Source organism: Triturus cristatus, chromosome 1_2 (genome assembly GCF_964204655.1).
Source record: "Triturus cristatus chromosome 1_2, aTriCri1.1, whole genome shotgun sequence".
Lineage (NCBI taxonomy): Eukaryota > Metazoa > Chordata > Amphibia > Caudata > Salamandridae > Triturus > Triturus cristatus.
The window spans coordinates 1187158157-1187177054 of record NC_140580.1 but is presented as its reverse complement, the minus strand read 5'-3'; the positions used below and the strand labels follow the sequence as shown (position 1 = coordinate 1187177054).

General features: G+C 50.9%; 1 protein-coding gene across 2 annotated transcripts in view; it reads right to left on the bottom strand.

Annotated features, from left to right (window-relative positions):
- The window catches only part of CFAP157 (cilia and flagella associated protein 157), a 202134-nt gene that overhangs the window by 79907 nt on the left and 103329 nt on the right, over positions 1–18898 (bottom strand). For both annotated transcript variants that reach the window (XM_085614126.1, XM_085614125.1), the window contains exon 7: positions 13836–14023. In XM_085614126.1, the coding sequence (XP_085470252.1) occupies positions 13836–14023 (188 nt within the window). The remainder of the gene's footprint in view (positions 1–13835; positions 14024–18898) is intronic.

Genomic DNA, 18898 nt, shown 5'->3' with positions numbered 1-18898 from the left:
GACACAGCAGCCTGTAGACACACTCCCCATTCACAACAGACACAGCAGCCTGTAGACACACTCCCCATTCAAAACAGCCACAGCAGCCTGTAGACCCACTCGCCATTCACAACAGACACAGCAGCCTGTAGACACACTCCCCATCCACAACAGACACAGCAGCCTGTAGGCCCACTCCCCATTCACAACAGACACAGCAGCCTGTAAGCCCACTCCCCATTCACAACAGACACAGCAGCCTGAAGACGCACTCCCCATTCACAACAGACACAGCAGCCTGTAGACGCACTACCCATTACACAACAGCCACAGCAGCCTGTAGACCCACTCCCCATTCACAACAGACACAGCAGCCTGTAGACACACTCCCCATTCACAACAGACACAGCAGCCTGTAGACCCACTCCCCATTCACAACAGAGACAGCAACCTGTAGACCCACTCCCCATTCACAACAGACACAGCAGCCTGTAGACACACTCCCCATTCACAACAGACACAGCAGCCTGTAGACCCACTCGCCATTCACAACAGACACAGCAGCCTGTAGACACACTCTCCATTCAAGCAGCCTGTAGACACACTCCCCATTCACAAGTCACAGCAGCCTGTAGACCCACTCCCCATTCACAACAGCCTGTAGACACACTCCCCATTCACAACAGCCACAACAGCCTGTAGACACACTCCCCATTCAAGCAGCCTGTAGACAGACTCACCATTCACAACAGACACAGCAGCTTGTAGACACACTCCCCATTCTCAACAGCCACAGCAGCCTGTAGACACACTCCCCATTCACAACAGCCACAGCAGCCTGTAGACATACTCCTCATTCACAACAGCCACAGCAGCCTGTAGACTCACTCCCCATTCACAACAGCCACAGCAGCCTGTAGAACCACTCGCCATTCACAACAGACACAGCAACCTGTAGACACACTTCCCATTCCCAACAGCCACACCAGCCTGTAGACCCACTCCCCATTCCTAACAGCCACAGCAGCCTGTAGACACACTCCCCATTTACAACAGCCACAGCAGCCTGTAGACACACTCCCCATTCACAACAGCCACAGCAGCCTGTAGACCCATTCACAACAGCCACAGCAGCCTGTAGACACACTCCCCATTCAAAACAGACACAGCAGCCTGTAGATCCACTCCCAATTCACAACAGACACAGCAGCCTGTAGACACACTCCCCATTCACAACAGACACAGCAGCCTGTAGACTCACTCCCCATTCACAACAGCAACAGCAGCCTGTAGACCCACTCGCCATTCACAACAGACAAAGCAACCTGTAGACACACTCCCCATTCACAACAGACACAGCAGCCTGTAGATCCACTCCCAATTCACAACAGACACAGCAGCCTGTAGACACACTCCCCATTCACAACAGACACAGCAGCCTGTAGACTCACTCCCCATTCACAACAGCAACAGCAGCCTGTAGACCCACTCGCCATTCACAACAGACAAAGCAACCTGTAGACACACTCCCCATTCACAACAGCCACAACAGCCTGTAGACCCACTCCCCATTCACAACAGACACAGCAGCCTGTAGACGCACTCCCCATTCACAACAGAGACAGCAACCTGTAGACCCACTCCCCAGTCACAACAGCCACAACAGCCTTTAGACCCACTCCCCATTCACAACAGACACAGCAGCCTGTAGACACACTCCCCATTCACAACAGAGACAGCAACCTGTAGACCCACTCCCCATTCACAACAGACACAGCAGCCTGTAGACCAACTCGCCATTCACAACAGACACAGCAACCTGTAGACACATCCCCATTCACAACAGCCACAGCAGCCTGTAGATACACTCCCCATTCAAGCAGCCTGTGGACCCACTCCCCATTCACAACAGCCACAGCAGCCTGTAGACCCATTCCCCATTCACAACAGACACAGCAGCCTGTAGACGCACTCCCCATTCACAACAGAGACAGCAACCTGTAGACCCACTCCCCATTCACAACAGCCACAACAGCCTGTAGACCCACTCCCCATTCACAACAGCCACAGCAGCCTGTAGATACACTCCCCATTCAAGCAGCCTGTAGACCCACAGACCCACTCCCCATTCACAACAGCCACAGCAGCCTGTATACCCACTCCCCACTCACAAAAGACACAGCAGCCTGTAGACCCACTCCCCATTCACAACAGAGACAGCAGCCTGTAGACCCACTCCCCATTCACAACAGACACAGCAGCCTGTAGACCCACTCCCCATTCACAACAGACAAAGCAACCTGTAGACCCACTCCCCATTCACAACAGCCACAACAGCCTGTAGACCCACTCCCCATTCACAACAGCCACAGCAGCCTGTAGATACACTCCCCATTCAAGCAGCCTGTAGACCCACTCCCCATTCACAACAGAGACAGCAGCCTGTAGGCCCACTCCCCATTCACAACAGCCTGTAGATACACTCCCCATTCAAGCAGCCTGTAGACCCACTCCCCATTCACAACAGACATCTCCAAGCAGCTCAGCCCCATCCAGAGCGGGTGAACATTTGGAGACTGTCTGCCTGTTTCCAGTTCAGGATGGGAGGCATAGCTATGGCAGTCCCACTCCCTGCTCCCAGGGTGAAGCCCTGTCATGTTCCTGACTCTCTTTGGTAAGACCTTGAGTAGGAGCAGTGTCCCATGTGTCCACCACCTGTCCCTCTTCGGGGATACCTTGTCAGTACCTGCACCCTTGTGTAACCATCACCAGTACCTTTCTCTCTTGGGTGAGACCTTATCAGTACCTATGCCCCTTGTGTAACCTTGTCTGTGCCTGTCTCCCTAGGCTGAGACCTTGTCAGTGCCTGTTTCTCTTGTGTAACCTTGCCTGTGCCTGTCTCCCTAGGCTGAGGCCTTGTCAGGGCCTGTCTCTCTTGTGTAACCTTTTCTGTGCCTGTCTCCCTAGGCTGAGACATTGTCAGCACCTGTCTCTCTTGTGTAACCTTGTCTGTGCCTGTCTCCCTACGCTGAGACCTTGTCAGCGCCTGTCTCTCTTGTGGAACCTTGATTTGCACCGGTTTTCATAGGCTGAGACCTTGGCAGCGCCTGTCTCTCTTGTGTAACCTTGTCTGTGCCTGTCTCCCTCGACTGAGACCTTGTCAGAGCCTGTCTCTCTTATGTAACCTTGTCTGTGCCGGTCTCCATAGGCTGAGGCCTTGTCAGCGCCGGTCTCTCTTGTGTAACCTGGTCTGTGCCTGTCTCCCTAGGCGGAGACCTTGTCAGCGCCTGTCTCTCTTATGTAACCTTGATTTGCAACTGTCTTCATAGGCTGAGACCTTGTCAGCGCCTGTCTCTCTTGTGTAACCTTGTCTGTACCTGTCTCCCTAGGCTGAGACCTTGTCAGCGTCTGTCTCTCTTGTGTAACCTTGTCTGTGCCTGTCTTCATAGGCTGAGGCCTTGTCAGCGCCTGTCTCTCTTACGTAACCTTGATTTGCAACGGTCTTCATAGGCTGAGACCTTGTCAGTGCCTGTCTCTCTTGTGTAACCTTGTCTGTGCCTGTCTCCCTAGGCTGAGACCTTGTCAGCGCCTGTCTCTCTTGTGTAACCTTGATCTGCAACTGTCTTCATAGGCTGAGACCTCATAAGCGTCTGTCTCTCTTATGTAACCTTGATTTGCAACTGTCTTCATAGGCTGAGACCTTGTCAGCGCCTGTCTCTCTTGTGTAACCTTGGTCTGCGCCGGCGTTCATAGGCTGAGACCTTGTCAGCGCCTGTCTCTCTTGTGTAACCTTGATCTGCAACTGTCTTCATAGGCTGAGACCTCATAAGCGTCTGTCTCTCTTATGTAACCTTGATTTGCAACTGTCTTCATAGGCTGAGACCTTGTCAGCGCCTGTCTCTCTTGTGTAACCTTGGTCTGCGCCGGCGTTCATAGGCTGAGACCTTGTCAGCGCCTGTCTCTCTTGTGTAACCTTGATCTGCACCTGTCTCACTAGGCTGAGACCTTGTCAGCGCCTGTCTCTCTTGTGTAACCTTGTCTGTGCGTGTCTCCCTAGGCTGAGACCTTGTCAGCGCCTGACTCTCTTGTGTAACCTTGTCTGTGCCTGTCTCCCTAGGCTGAGACCTTGTCAGCGCCTGTCTCTCTTGTGGAACTTTGATCTGCACCGGTCTCCCTAGGTTGAGACCTTGTTAGCGCCTGTCTCTCTTGAGGAACCTTGATCTGCACCGGTCTTCATAGGCTGTGACCTTGTCAGCACCTGTCTCTCTTGTGTAACCTTGATCTGCACCTGTCTCCCCAGGCTGAGACCTTGTCAGCGCCTGTCTCTCTTGTGTAACCTTGTCTGTGCGTGTCTCCCTAGGCTGAGACCTTGTCAGCGCCTGTCTCTCTTGTGTAACCTTGTCTGTGCCTGTCTCCCTAGGCTGAGACCTTGTCAGCGCCTGTCTCTCTTGTGTAACCTTGATCTGCACCTGTCTCCCTAGGCTGAGACCTTGTCAAGGCCGCCTTTCTTGTGTAACCTTGTCTGTGCCTGTCTTCCTAGGCTGAGATCTTGTCAGCGCCTGTCTCTCTTGTGTAACCTTGATCTGCACCTGTCTCCCTAGGCTGAGACCTTGTCAAGGTCGGCTTTCTTGTGTAACCTTGTCTGTGCCTGTCTTCCTAGGCTGAGACCTTGTCAGCGCCTGTCTCTCTTGTGTAACCTTGATCTGCACCTGTCTCCCTAGGCTGAGACCTTGTCAGCACCTGTCTCTCTTGTGTAACCTTTTCTGTGCCTGTCTTCCTAGGCTGAGACCTTGTCAGCGCCTGTCTCTCTTGTGTAACCTTGTCTGTGCCTGTCTCCCTCGACTGAGACCTTGTCAGCGCCTGTCTCTCCTATGTAACCTTGTCTGTGCCTGTCTCCATAGGCTGAGGCCTTGTCAGCGCCTGTCTCTCTTGTGTAACCTGGTCTGTGCCTGTCTCCCTAGGCTGAGACCTTGTCAGCGCCTGTCTCTCTTGTGTAACCTTGATCTGCACCTGTCTCCCTAGGCTGAGACCTTGTCAGCACCTGTCTCTCTTATGTAACCTTGATTTGCAACTGTCTTCATAGGCTGAGACCTTGTCAGCGCCTGTCTCTCTTATGTAACCCTGATTTGCAACTGTCTTCATAGGCTGAGACCTTGTCAGCGCCTGTCTCTCTTGTGTAACCTTGTCTGTACCTGTCTCCCTAGGCTGAGACCTTGTCAGCGCCTGTCTCCCTTAAGTAACCTTGATCTGCACCTGTCTTCATAGGCTGAGGCCTTGTCAGCGCCTGTCTCTCTTTCGTAACCTTGATTTGCAACTGTCTTCATAGGTTGAGACCTTGTCAACGCCTGTCTCTCTTATGTAACCTTGATTTGCAACTGTCTTCATAGGCTGAGACCTTGTCAGTGCCTGTCTCTCTTGTGTAACCTTGATCTGCAACTGTCTTCATAGGCTGAGACCTCATAAGCCCCTGTCTCTCTTATGTAACCTTGATTTGCAACTGTCTTCATAGGCTGAGACCTTGTCAGCGCCTGTCTCTCTTGTGTAACCTTGGTCTGCGCCGGTGTTCATAGGCTGAGACCTTGTCAGCACCTGTCTCTCTTGTGTAACCTTGATCTGCACCTGTCTCACTAGGCTGTGACCTTGTCAGCACCTGTCTCTCTTGTGTAACCTTGATCTGCACCTGTCTCCCCAGGCTGAGACCTTGTCAGCGCCTGTCTCTCTTGTGTAAGCTTGTCTGTGCGTGTCTCCCTAGGCTGAGACCTTGTCAGCGCCTGTCTCTCTTGTGTAACCTTGTCTGTGCCTGTCTCCCTAGGCTGAGACCTTGTCAGCGCCTGTCTCTCTTGTGTAACCTTGATCTGCACCTGTCTCCCTAGGCTGAGACCTTGTCAAGGCCGCCTTTCTTGTGTAACCTTGTCTGTGCCTGTCTTCCTAGGCTGAGACCTTGTCAGCGCCTGTCTCTCTTGTGTAACCTTGATCTGCACCTGTCTCCCTAGGCTGAGACCTTGTCAAGGTCGGCTTTCTTGTGTAACCTTGTCTGTGCCTGTCTTCCTAGGCTGAGACCTTGTCAGCGCCTGTCTCTCTTGTGTAACCTTGATCTGCACCTGTCTCCCTAGGCTGAGACCTTGTCAGCACCTGTCTCTCTTGTGTAACCTTTTCTGTGCCTGTCTTCCTAGGCTGAGACCTTGTCAGCGCCTGTCTCTCTTGTGTAACCTTGATCTGCACCTGTCTGCCTAGGCTGAGACCTTGTCAGCGCCTGTCTCCCTTGTATAACCTTGTCTGTGCCTGTCTCCCTAGGCTGAGACCTTGTCAGCGCCTGTCTCTCTGAAATAACCTTGATCTGCACCGGTCTTCATAGGCTGAGGCCTTGTCAGCGCCTGTCTCTCTTATGTAACCTTGATTTGCAACTGTCTTCATAGGTTGAGACCTTGTCAACGCCTGTCTCTCTTATGTAACCTTGATTTGCAACTGTCTTCATAGGCTGAGACCTTGTCAGTGCCTGTCTCTCTTGTGTAACCTTGATCTGCAACTGTCTTCATAGGCTGAGACCTCATCAGCGCCTGTCTCTCTTGTGTAACCTTGATCTGCACCGGTTTTCATAGGCTGAGACCTTGTCAGCACCTCTCTTATGTAACCTTGATTTGCAACTGTCTTCATAGGCTGAGACCTTGTCAGCGCCTGTCTCTCTTGTGTAACCTTGATCTGCACCTGTCTCACTAGGCTGAGACCTTGTCAGCGCCTGTCTCTCTTGTGTAACCTTGTCTGTGCGTGTCTCCCTAGGCTAAGACCTTGTCAGCGCCTGACTCTCTTGTGTAACCTTGTCTGTGCCTGTCTCCCTAGGCTGAGACCTTGTCAGCGCCTGTCTCTCTTGTGGAACTTTGATCTGCACCGGTCTCCCTAGGTTGAGACCTTGTTAGCGCCTGTCTCTCTTGAGGAACCTTGATCTGCACCGGTCTTCATAGGCTGTGACCTTGTCAGCACCTGTCTCTCTTGTGTAACCTTGATCTGCACCTGTCTCCCCAGGCTGAGACCTTGTCAGCGCCTGTCTCTCTTGTGTAACCTTGTCTGTGCGTGTCTCCCTAGGCTGAGACCTTGTCAGCGCCTGTCTCTCTTGTGTAACCTTGTCTGTGCCTGTCTCCCTAGGCTGAGACCTTGTCAGCGCCTGTCTCTCTTGTGTAACCTTGATCTGCACCTGTCTCCCTAGGCTGAGACCTTGTCAAGGCCGCCTTTCTTGTGTAACCTTGTCTGTGCCTGTCTTCCTAGGCTGAGATCTTGTCAGCGCCTGTCTCTCTTGTGTAACCTTGATCTGCACCTGTCTCCCTAGGCTGAGACCTTGTCAAGGTCGGCTTTCTTGTGTAACCTTGTCTGTGCCTGTCTTCCTAGGCTGAGACCTTGTCAGCGCCTGTCTCTCTTGTGTAACCTTGATCTGCACCTGTCTCCCTAGGCTGAGACCTTGTCAGCACCTGTCTCTCTTGTGTAACCTTTTCTGTGCCTGTCTTCCTAGGCTGAGACCTTGTCAGCGCCTGTCTCTCTTGTGTAACCTTGTCTGTGCCTGTCTCCCTCGACTGAGACCTTGTCAGCGCCTGTCTCTCCTATGTAACCTTGTCTGTGCCTGTCTCCATAGGCTGAGGCCTTGTCAGCGCCTGTCTCTCTTGTGTAACCTGGTCTGTGCCTGTCTCCCTAGGCTGAGACCTTGTCAGCGCCTGTCTCTCTTATGTAACCCTGATTTGCAACTGTCTTCATAGGCTGAGACCTTGTCAGCGCCTGTCTCTCTTGTGTAACCTTGTCTGTACCTGTCTCCCTAGGCTGAGACCTTGTCAGCGCCTGTCTCCCTTAAGTAACCTTGATCTGCACCTGTCTTCATAGGCTGAGGCCTTGTCAGCGCCTGTCTCTCTTTCGTAACCTTGATTTGCAACGGTCTTCATAGGCTGAGACCTTGTCAGCGTCTGTCTCTCTTGTGTAACCTTGATCTGCAACTGTCTTCATAGGCTGAGACCTCATAAGCCCCTGTCTCTCTTATGTAACCTTGATTTGCAACTGTCTTCAAAGGCTGAGACCTTGTCAGCGCCTGTCTCTCTTGTGTAACCTTGGTCTGCGCCGGTGTTCATAGGCTGAGACCTTGTCAGCACCTGTCTCTCTTGTGTAACCTTGATCTGCACCTGTCTCACTAGGCTGTGACCTTGTCAGCACCTGTCTCTCTTGTGTAACCTTGATCTGCACCTGTCTCCCCAGGCTGAGACCTTGTCAGCGCCTGTCTCTCTTGTGTAAGCTTGTCTGTGCGTGTCTCCCTAGGCTGAGACCTTGTCAGCGCCTGTCTCTCTTGTGTAACCTTGTCTGTGCCTGTCTCCCTAGGCTGAGACCTTGTCAGCGCCTGTCTCTCTTGTGTAACCTTGATCTGCACCTGTCTCCCTAGGCTGAGACCTTGTCAAGGCCGCCTTTCTTGTGTAACCTTGTCTGTGCCTGTCTTCCTAGGCTGAGACCTTGTCAGCGCCTGTCTCTCTTGTGTAACCTTGATCTGCACCTGTCTCCCTAGGCTGAGACCTTGTCAAGGTCGGCTTTCTTGTGTAACCTTGTCTGTGCCTGTCTTCCTAGGCTGAGACCTTGTCAGCGCCTGTCTCTCTTGTGTAACCTTGATCTGCACCTGTCTCCCTAGGCTGAGACCTTGTCAGCACCTGTCTCTCTTGTGTAACCTTTTCTGTGCCTGTCTTCCTAGGCTGAGACCTTGTCAGCGCCTGTCTCTCTTGTGTAACCTTGATCTGCACCTGTCTGCCTAGGCTGAGACCTTGTCAGCGCCTGTCTCCCTTGTATAACCTTGTCTGTGCCTGTCTCCCTAGGCTGAGACCTTGTCAGCGCCTGTCTCTCTGAAGTAACCTTGATCTGCACCGGTCTTCATAGGCTGAGGCCTTGTCAGCGCCTGTCTCTCTTATGTAACCTTGATTTGCAACTGTCTTCATAGGTTGAGACCTTGTCAACGCCTGTCTCTCTTATGTAACCTTGATTTGCAACTGTCTTCATAGGCTGAGACCTTGTCAGTGCCTGTCTCTCTTGTGTAACCTTGATCTGCAACTGTCTTCATAGGCTGAGACCTCATCAGCGCCTGTCTCTCTTGTGTAACCTTGATCTGCACCGGTTTTCATAGGCTGAGACCTTGTCAGCACCTCTCTTATGTAACCTTGATTTGCAACTGTCTTCATAGGCTGAGACCTTGTCAGCGCCTGTCTCTCTTGTGTAACCTTGATCTGCACCGGTCTTTATAGGCTGAGACCTTGTCAGCGCCTGTCTCTCTTATGTAACCTTGTCTGTGCCTGTCTCCCTAGGCTGAGACCTTGTCAGCGCCTGTCTCTCTTGTGTAACCTTGTCTGTGCCTGTCTCCCTAGGCTGAGACCTTGTCAGCGCCTGTCTCTCTTGTGTAACCTTGTCTGTGCCTGTCTCCCTCGACTGAGACCTTGTCAGCGCCAGTCTCTCTTGTGTAATCTTGTCTGTGCCTGTCTCCCTCGACTGAGACCTTGTCAGCGCCTGTCTCTCTTATGTAACCTTGTCTGTGCCTGTCTCCATAGGCTGAGGCCTTGTCAGCGCCTGTCTCTCTTGTGTAACCTTGTCTGTGCCTGTCTCCCTAGGCTGAGACCTTGTCAGCGCCTGTCTCTCTAATGTAACCTTGATTTGCAACTGTCTTCATAGGCTGAGACCTCATCAGCACCTGTCTCTCTTGTGTAACCTTGATCTGCACCTGTCTCCCTAGGCTGAGACCTTGTCAGCGCCTGTCTTTCTTGTGTAACCTTGTCTGTACCTGTCTCCCTTGGCTGAGACCTTGTCAGCACCTGTCTCTCTTAAGTAACCTTGATCTGCACCGGTCTTCATAGGCTGAGACCTTGTCAGCGCCTGTCTCTCTTGTGTAACCTTGATCTGCACCTGTAACCTTGATCTGCACCGGTCTCCCTAGGCTGAGACCTTGTGAGCGCCTGTCTCTCTTGTGTAACCTTGTCTGTGCCTGTCTCCCTAGGCTGAGACCTTGTGAGCGCCTGTCTCTCTTGTATAACCTTGTCTGTGCCTGTCTCCCTAGGCTGAGAGCTTGTCAGCGCCTGTTTCTCTTGTGTAACCTTGTCTGTGCCTGTCTCCCTAGGTTCAGGCCTTGTCAGGGCCTGTCTCTCTTGTGTAACCTTGTCTGTGCCTGTCTCCCTAGGCTCAGGCCTTGTCAGGGCCTGTCTCTCTTGTGTAACCTGGTCTGTGCCTGTCTCCCTAGGCTGAGACCTTGTCAGCGCCTGTCTCTCTTGTGTAACCTGGTCTGTACCTGTCTCCCTAGGCTGAGACCTTGTCAGCGCCTGTCTCTTTTAAGTAACCTCGATCTGCACCGGTCTGCATAGGCTGAGGCCTTGTCAGCGCCTGTCTCTCTTATGTAACCTTGATCTGCAATTGTCTTCATAGGCTGAGACCTTGTCAGCGCCTGTCTCTCTTATGTAACCTTGATTTGAAACTGTCTTCATAGGCTGAGACCTTGTCAGCGCCTCTCTCTTGTGTAACCTTGTCTGTGCGTGTTTCCCTAGGCTGAGACCTTATGAGCGCCTGTCTCTCTTCTCTAACCTTGTCTGTGCCTGTCTCCCTAGGCTGAGACCTTGTCAGCGCCTGTCTCTCTTGTGGAACCTTGATCTGCACCGGTCTTCATAGGCTGTGACCTTGTCAGCGCCTGTCTCTCTTGTGTAACCTTGATCTGCAGCGGTCTCCCCAGGCTGAGACCTTGTCAGCGCCTGTCTCTCTTGTGTAACCTTGTCTGTGCGTGTCTCCCTAGGCTGAGACCTTGTCAGTGCCTGTCTCTCTTGTGTAACCTTGTCTGTGCCTGTCTCCCTAGGCTGAGACCTTGTCAGCGCCTGTCTCTCTTGTGTAACCTTGATCTGCACCTGTCTCTCTAGGCTGAGACCTTGTCAGCGCCTGTCTCTCTTGTGTAATCTTGTCTGTGCCTGTCTTCCTAGGCTGAGACCTTGTAAGTGCCTGTCTCTCTTGTGTAACTTTGTTTGTGCCTGACTCCCTAGGCTGAGACCTTGTCAGCGCCTGTCTCTCTTGTGTAACCTTGTATGTGCCTGTCTTCCTAGGCTGAGACCTTGTCAGCACCTGTCTCTCTTGTGTAACTTTGTCTGTGCCTGACTCCCTAGGCTGAGACCTTGCCAGCGCCTGTCTCTCTTGTGTAACCTTGTCTGTGCCTGTCTCCATAGGCTGAGACCTTGTCAGCGCCTGTCTCTCTTCAGTAACCTTGATTTGCACCGGTCTTCATAGGCTGAGACCTTGTCAGCGCCTGTCTCTCTTGTGTAACCTTGATCTGCACTTGTAACCTTGATCAGCGCCTGTCTCTATTGTGGAACTTTGATCTGCACCGGTCTCCCTAGGCTGAGACCTTGTCAGCACCTGTCTCTGTTGTGGAACCTTGATCTGCACCTGTCTCCCTAGGCTGAGACCTTGTCAGCGCCTGTCTCTCTTGTGTAACCTTGTCTGTGCCTGTCTCCCTAGGCTGAGACCTTGTCAGCGCCCGTCTCTCTTGTGTAACCTTGTCTGTTCCGGTCTCCCTAGGCTGAGACCTTGTCATCGCCTGTTTCTCTTGTGTAACCTTGTCTGTGCCTGTCTCCCTCGGCTCAGGCCTTGTCAGGGCCTGACTCTCTTGTGTAACCTTGTCTGTGCCTGTCTCCCTAGGCTCAGGCCTTGTCAGGGCCTGTCTCTCTTGTGTAACCTGGTCTGTGCCTGTCTCCCTAGGCTGAGACCTTGTCAGCGCCTGTCTCTCTTGTGTAACCTGGTCTGTACCTGTCTCCCTAGGCTGAGACCTTGTCAGCGCCTGTCTCTTTTAAGTAACCTCGATCTGCACCGGTCTGCATAGGCTGAGGCCTTGTCAGCGCCTGTCTCTCTTATGTAACCTTGATCTGCAATTGTCTTCATAGGCTGAGACCTTGTCAGCGCCTGTCTCTCTTATGTAACCTTGATTTGCAACTGTCTTCATAGGCTGAGACCTTGTCAGCGCCTGTCTCTCTTGTGTAACCTTGTCTGTGCCTGTCTCCCTAGGCTGAGACCTTGTCAGCACCTGTCTCTCCTGTGTAACCTTGATCTGCAGCTGTCTCCCTAGGCTGAGACCTTGTCAGCGGCTGTCTCTCTTGTGTAACCTTGTCTGTGCCTGTCTCTCTAGGCTGAGACCTTGTCAGTGCCTGTCTCTCTTGTGTAACCTTGATCTGCACCTGTCTGCATAGGCTGAGGCCTTGTCAGCGCCTGTCTCTCTTGAGTAACCTTGTCTGTGCCTGTCTCCCTAGGCTGAGACCTTGTCAGTGCTTGTCTCTCTTGTGTAACCTTGTCTGTGCCTGTCTCCCTCGACTGAGACCTTGTCAGCTCCTGTCCCTCTTGTGTAACCTTGATCTGCACCAGTCTTCATAGGCTGAGGCCTTGTCAGCGCCTGTCTCTCTTCTGTAACCTTGTCTGTGCCGGTCTCACTAGGCTGAGCCCTTTCACCGCCTGTCTCTCTTGTGTAACCTTGTCTGTACCTGTCTCCCTATGCTGAGACCTTGTCAGCGCCTGTCTATCTTGTGTAACCTTGATCTGCACCGGTCTCCCTAGGCTGAGACCTTGTCAGCGCCTGTCTCTCTTGTAGAACCTTGATCTCCACCGGTCTTCAATGGCTGAGACCTTGTCAGCGCCTGTCTCTCTTGTGTAACCTTGATCTGCACCCGTCTCCCTAGGCTGAGACCTTGTCAGCGCCTGTCTCTCTTGTGTAACCTTGATCTGCACCGGTCTTCAATGGCTGAGACCTTGTCAGCGCCTGTCTCTCTTGTGTAACCTTGATCTGCACCGGTCTCCCTAGGCTGAGACCTTGTCAGCGCCTGTCTCTCTTGTGTAACCTTGATCTGCACCGGTCTTCAATGGCTGAGACCTTGTCAGCGCCTGTCTCTCTTGTGTAACCTTGATCTGCACCGGTCTCCCTATGCTGAGACCTTGTCAGCGCCTCTCTCTCTTGTGCAACCTTGTCTGTGCCTGTCTCCCTACGCTGAGACCTTGTCAGCGCCTGTCTCTCTTGTGTAACCCTGTCTGTGCCTGTCTCCCTAGGCTGAGACCTTGTCAGCGCCTGTCTCTCTTGTGTAACCTTGATCTGCACCGGTCTTCAATGGCTGAGACCTTGTCAGCGCCTGTTTCTCTTGTGTAACCTTGATCTGCACCGGACTCCCTATGCTGAGACCTTGTCACCGCCTCTCTCTCTTGTGCAACCTTGTCTGTGCCTGTCTCCCTACGCTGAGACCTTGTCAGCGCCTGTCTCTCTTGTGTAACCCTGTCTGTGCCTGTCTCCCTAGGCTGAAACCTTGTCAGCACCTGTCTCTCTTGTGTAACCTTGATCTGCACTGGTAGCACTAGGGTGATATATTTTATCTTTCTACCCTGGACGATACCTTGTCAGTACCAGTCTACCATGAACAAAACCTTATCAGCACCTGAATCCCTAGGCTGAGACCTTGTCAGCACCTGTCTCCCATGGGTGAGACCCTGTCAGCACTTGTCTCATTAGGCTGAGACCTTGCCAGTACCTCTCTCTTTTGTGTAACCTTGATTTGCACCTGTCTTCTTAGGCTGGGACAGACTCAGCACCTCTCTCTCTACCCAGGCTGATACCTTGTCAGCACCTGACTCCTTTGGGTGATACCTTGTCAGCACCTGACTCCCTTGGGTGATACATTGTCAGCACCTGACTCCCTTGGGTGATACCTTGTCAGTACCTGACTACCTTGGGTGATACCTACCTTGTCAGTACCTGACTACCTTGGGTGATACCTTGTCAGAACCTGACTCCCTTGGATGATACTTTGTCAGCACCTGTTGCCCCTGGCTGAGACATTCGCCATTACCTGTCTCCCTTGGATGACATCTTGTGCTCGAAGAAGTTCTTCTCCTCTGTTAAGAATTCCTGGAGCCGTGGTCCAAGCCCCAACTCAGCTGCAGTGTTCAGTAGAGCCAGGAACTTCTGCAGCATCTCATTTCGACGTATATCGAACATGACATCAAACTCCCTGTCCTCATCATCACTGGGCTTCTCCTGCAAAGAAAAGAAGAATACTGAGATCACCAAACTCTTGAGGGAAATAAGACCTGGACAGGTGAAAATGCAAAAGAATACATGCAGAGAGTCTCAGTCCTGCCAAATAAGCACAGACTATAACCCCAGTGCCAGCCTCTTCGACACAGTGGGCCCCTTCACAGCATCTTCGTGAAACAAAATCCTCATTTGCGATGTTGAATCCTCAGCCTTGACTGCAGTACAAGCTCCACAACTGCGGTCTTGGTACCAGCACCATAAGCACAGTGACCTCCCTAGTAGCATCTTCAGTCGTGACTTTGGCATCTGCATCATCAGCTGTGACCCCTGTCCAGGTTCTTCAGCTGTGACCTATGTACAAGGATCCTGAGCTGTGACCTAAGTACGAGCATCCTCAGCTGTGACCTATGTACCAGCATCCTCAGCTGTGACCTATGTACCAGCATCCTCAGCTGTGACCTATGTACCAGGATCCTCAGCTGTGACCTATGTACCAGCATCCTCAGCTTTGACCTATGTACCAGCATCCTCAGCTGTGACCTATGTACCAGCATCCTCAGCTGTGACCTATGTACCAGCATCCTCAGCTGTGACCTATGTACCAGCATCCTCAGCTTTGACCTATGTACCAGCATCCTCAGCTGTGACCTATGTACCAGCATCCTCAGCTGTGACCTATGTATCAGGATCCTCAGCTGTGACCCCTGTACCAGGATCCTCAGCTGTGACTGGAGGAGTACAGCACTGATCACCAGGACTGCGCTATGGAGGCTTACTAAGATGCCTTAATCCACCAGTGTTAGGATTCAATCGACACTGCTGTCCTGAAAACTGCGCATTATATTTCAATACCTATTCTAATTCACCGCTACAATTATGCGGACCGCCACCTGAGGGGCTGTAACCCTGACTTCGCCTTGATACAGGTTGTTCCCCCCCCCATCCCCGTCCTGAGGAAGACCCGCCTGCAGAGGATACAAACCACCCAGGATCCTCAGCTGTGACCTATGTACCAGGATCCTGAGCTGTGACCTTGGTGTCAGCATCTTCTACTGTGACCTTTCCATCGGCATCTGCAGCTATGGCTTTACTTAAGTATCCTCAGCTGTAATCCGAGTACCAGGGTCCTCAGTTGTGATCTTGGTAGCATGATTCTCAGCCATGACTTTGGTAACATCATCCTCAGCTGTGTCCTTTGGGCCAGTATCCTCATCTGTGACTCGTGTGCTAGAATCCACAGCTGGGACTCCTGTACCAGCATCCTCAGCTGTGACACCTGTACCAGAATGCTCAGCAGTGACTCTTATATCAGAAACCTCCACTGTGACCCCTGTACAGAAATCCTCAGCTGTGTCCCCTATATTACACTCCTCAGCTGTGACTCCTGTACTTGCATCCTTAGCAGTGACTCCTGTACTTGCATCCTTAGCAGTGACTCCTGTACCTGCTTCCTCAGCTGTGACTCCTGCACCAGAATCCTCAGCTGTGACCCCTGTACCTGCTTCCTCAGCTGTGACTCCTACACCAGAATCCTCAGCTGTGACCCCTGTACCTGCTTCCTCAGCTGTAACTCCTGCACCATAATCCTCAGCTGTGACCCCAGTACCAAAATCCTCAGCTGTGACTACTATACCAGAATTCTCAGCAATGAATCTGGTACCGTAATCCTCAGCTGAGACCGCTATACCTGCATCTTCAGCTGTTACCCCTGTACTTGCATCCTCAACTGTGACCCCTATATTAGACTTCTCAGATGTGACTCCTGTACTTGCATCCTAAGCAGTGACTCCTGTATCTGCTTCCTCAGCTGTGACTCCTGCACCAGAATCCTCAGCTGTGACCCCTGTGCCGAAATCCTCAGCTGTGACTTCTTCACTAGAATCCTCAGCCGTGACCCCTGTACTGAAATCCTCAGCTGTGACTCCTGTACCAGAATTCTCGACAATCTAGTACCGTAATCCTCAGCTGTGACCCCTGTACCTGCATCTTCAGCTCTGACACCCGTACCTGCATCCTCAACTGTGACCCCTGTACCAGGATCCTCAGCTGTGACCCCTGTACCAGGATCCTCAGCTGTGACCCCTATATTAGACTCCTCAGCTGTGACTCCTGCACTTGCATCCTCAGCAGTGACTCCTGTACCTGCTTCCTCAGCTGTGACCCCTGTTGTGGCATCCTCAGCTGTGACTCCAGTACCAGAATCCTCAGCTGGAACCCCTGTACCTGCATCCTTAGCTGTAACCCATGGACTAGCATCCTTAGCGGTGACCCCTGGACCTGAATCCTCATCAGTGAACACTGTACCGGTATTCTCGACTCTGACCACTGTACCTGAACTGTCAGCTGTAACCCTTGTACCTGCATCCTCAGCTGTGACTGCAGCACCTACATTCTCAGCTGTGACCCCTGTACCTGCAGCCCCTGCAGTCACCCCTGTTTTTGCATTCCCAGTTGTGACCCCTGTACAAGTATCCTCAGCTTTGGCCCCTGTATGAGCATCCTCGGCAGTGATCACCGTACCAGTATCCTCAGCAGTGACCCCTATACTAGCATCCCCATCCATAACCCCTATAACTGCATCCCCAGCTGTGACCCCTGTATGCGAGTCCTCAGCTGTAACCCCTGTACCTACATGCCTAGCTGTGACTCATCTACTTGCATTCTCAGCTCTTACCCCTGTACCTGCTTCCTCAGTTGTGACACCTGTACCTGGATCCCCAGCAGTGACCCCTAAACCAGTACCCTCAGCTTTGACCTCTAAACGAGCATCCTCGGCAGTGACCACGGTACAAGTATCCTCAGCTGTGACCCCTGTACTAGCCTCCCCAGCTGTGACCCCTGTACCTGTGAAGGAGCAAGGATTCGAGGAAAAGAAACTTGCTCGGATCAACCTCTCGTTAATAGGTGCTAACAAATAGAAATAGAAAAGAAAAGAAAATTAACATACACACGACATTCATACGTCGGGAGAAAGCTTTATGCCTGCTTAAATAACAAAGAATAATTTGTTACATAACTTAAATCCCACTTGAAACCGAAAATCGTCTTGCGCATGTGCGAACTAGTACCGTGTAAATAACCATGTGATTAACCCATGTGAGAGGGAAACTCTCACAAATGCGCAAGGAGCTGCTAACTGTAGGTCGCGAGGGACCACGTGCCTGGCACATGCTTGCCTGGATATAAAAAAGGCTGTTACTGCTAATGCTTTTGCTTAACAAAGAAGAAAATAACATGGGATAGAGAAGAAGTGGGTGGTGAACGGTGATAACAACATATTTTAGAAATTAACATCTGTTTATGATTCCTTTATTAGTAGTGTGCGTTTGGGCCTGATGTGCTAAGCCAAGGGAAAAGATGGCGGTTGAGACGTAAAACAAGTTGAGTCTGCGCACTGAAGTTTTGAAATGACCTGCTGACCGGATCATTGACAGCCTGCCAAGAACCAAGTACAGATGCCTGAAAACACTCTTCAACTCTAGAATTATATAATTTTTTTATCCAAATTGTTTTGTGAATGTCTGTGAAAGCAAATGGTTCCGAAAAATTAAGAAATTAAATGGGAAGGGTTTACTAAACAAAGAATTAGTTAAGAAATCAAGAATGACTGCATGAGCTGATGACAACTCCCCTGCCCAATCATAGTCCATGATTCCGGATCCTTGCAACTTTTGAGGGTGGACAAGCAGAATTAAAGAGTATAACTTGAGTGACTTAGAGAATAGATGAGACGTCGATGCTGAGTGAGGAGTGGGCGAAAGCTAATACTGGAGAAGAACAGACTGGGAAGATTCAATATTGAAAGACAGCTTGATTAGAGTGAAGATTTGCGGAAGAATATCGAGGAGGAAGAGAGTATAATAGAGGGATGCGCTCCGGTGCGTCGGGTTCTAGAGAAGTATAGTAAGTATAATCCTATCCTGCACCTGTCCTATAGTCTTTGTCTCCTGACTCTCTATCAGGTGACCTCCACCAATCCTTTTGGCCAGGGGTTGGGCTTTCCCCTTTTCACCATCTGGTAATTATATTTCTGTCTTGAATTTGCATATCTTCGCAAAGTATGAGTTATTGTGCCTATTGTCTCTTCATCTATCACTCCTAATGCACTAAGGTTGTTGAATACGTCTGTATTTTGAATGTAATTTGATAAATGACATTTTCTCTCCCATGAAAGTTGATGGAGTTTGCACTGTGAATCTGCACAAATGAGCGTTCATTTTGAATGCGTTGTTAGATAAAATGTATTGAAACTTACCTGGAGTCTGTTATTATCTTATAAAAAGTTACATGATAGATGAATGAATTTGTTAATATCACCACCAACTACTTGAGTAGTGGTCCATTGACCAAAGGAAGAGTGTTGATCTGTGAAGGTTAGTTAGACATTAACTAATTCAAATCAAAGTGAAATAAAACTTGACCCCCAGTGAAACAGTCAGAAAACTTGACACATTCTGTGTATATGGGCCCATTGTTAATAATGTGTTGATTATGAAATGTTCATCCTGGCCTTTCGCTAGATCAGTTTTTCTGCGGGTGTGAGAAAACTGCAGATTGTAAAGGGAGGGTCAGTAGAAGGAGTAATACTGACGACACAAGAGCCGCGCTGGCGTTGGTCAGACAAGTGTGTGTGCTGAGAAGTCTGATTGGTCAATAGACCGGTAGCGTGCTGATATTGGGTGGAGAAGGAAATACGAAGTAAGCTCTGATTGGTTTGTTGGTGTGAGTCGTACAGGCATTGGACGAGTTTTGGATAACAGGGTTGGTGAAAATACGGAAAAGTTTTGGGATTTTGTCGAATGAATTAAATAAGAGAACGAGAAAAATGAAATTGATTCATAAGATCAAGAATTTCTTTAAGAAAGACAAGTGCAT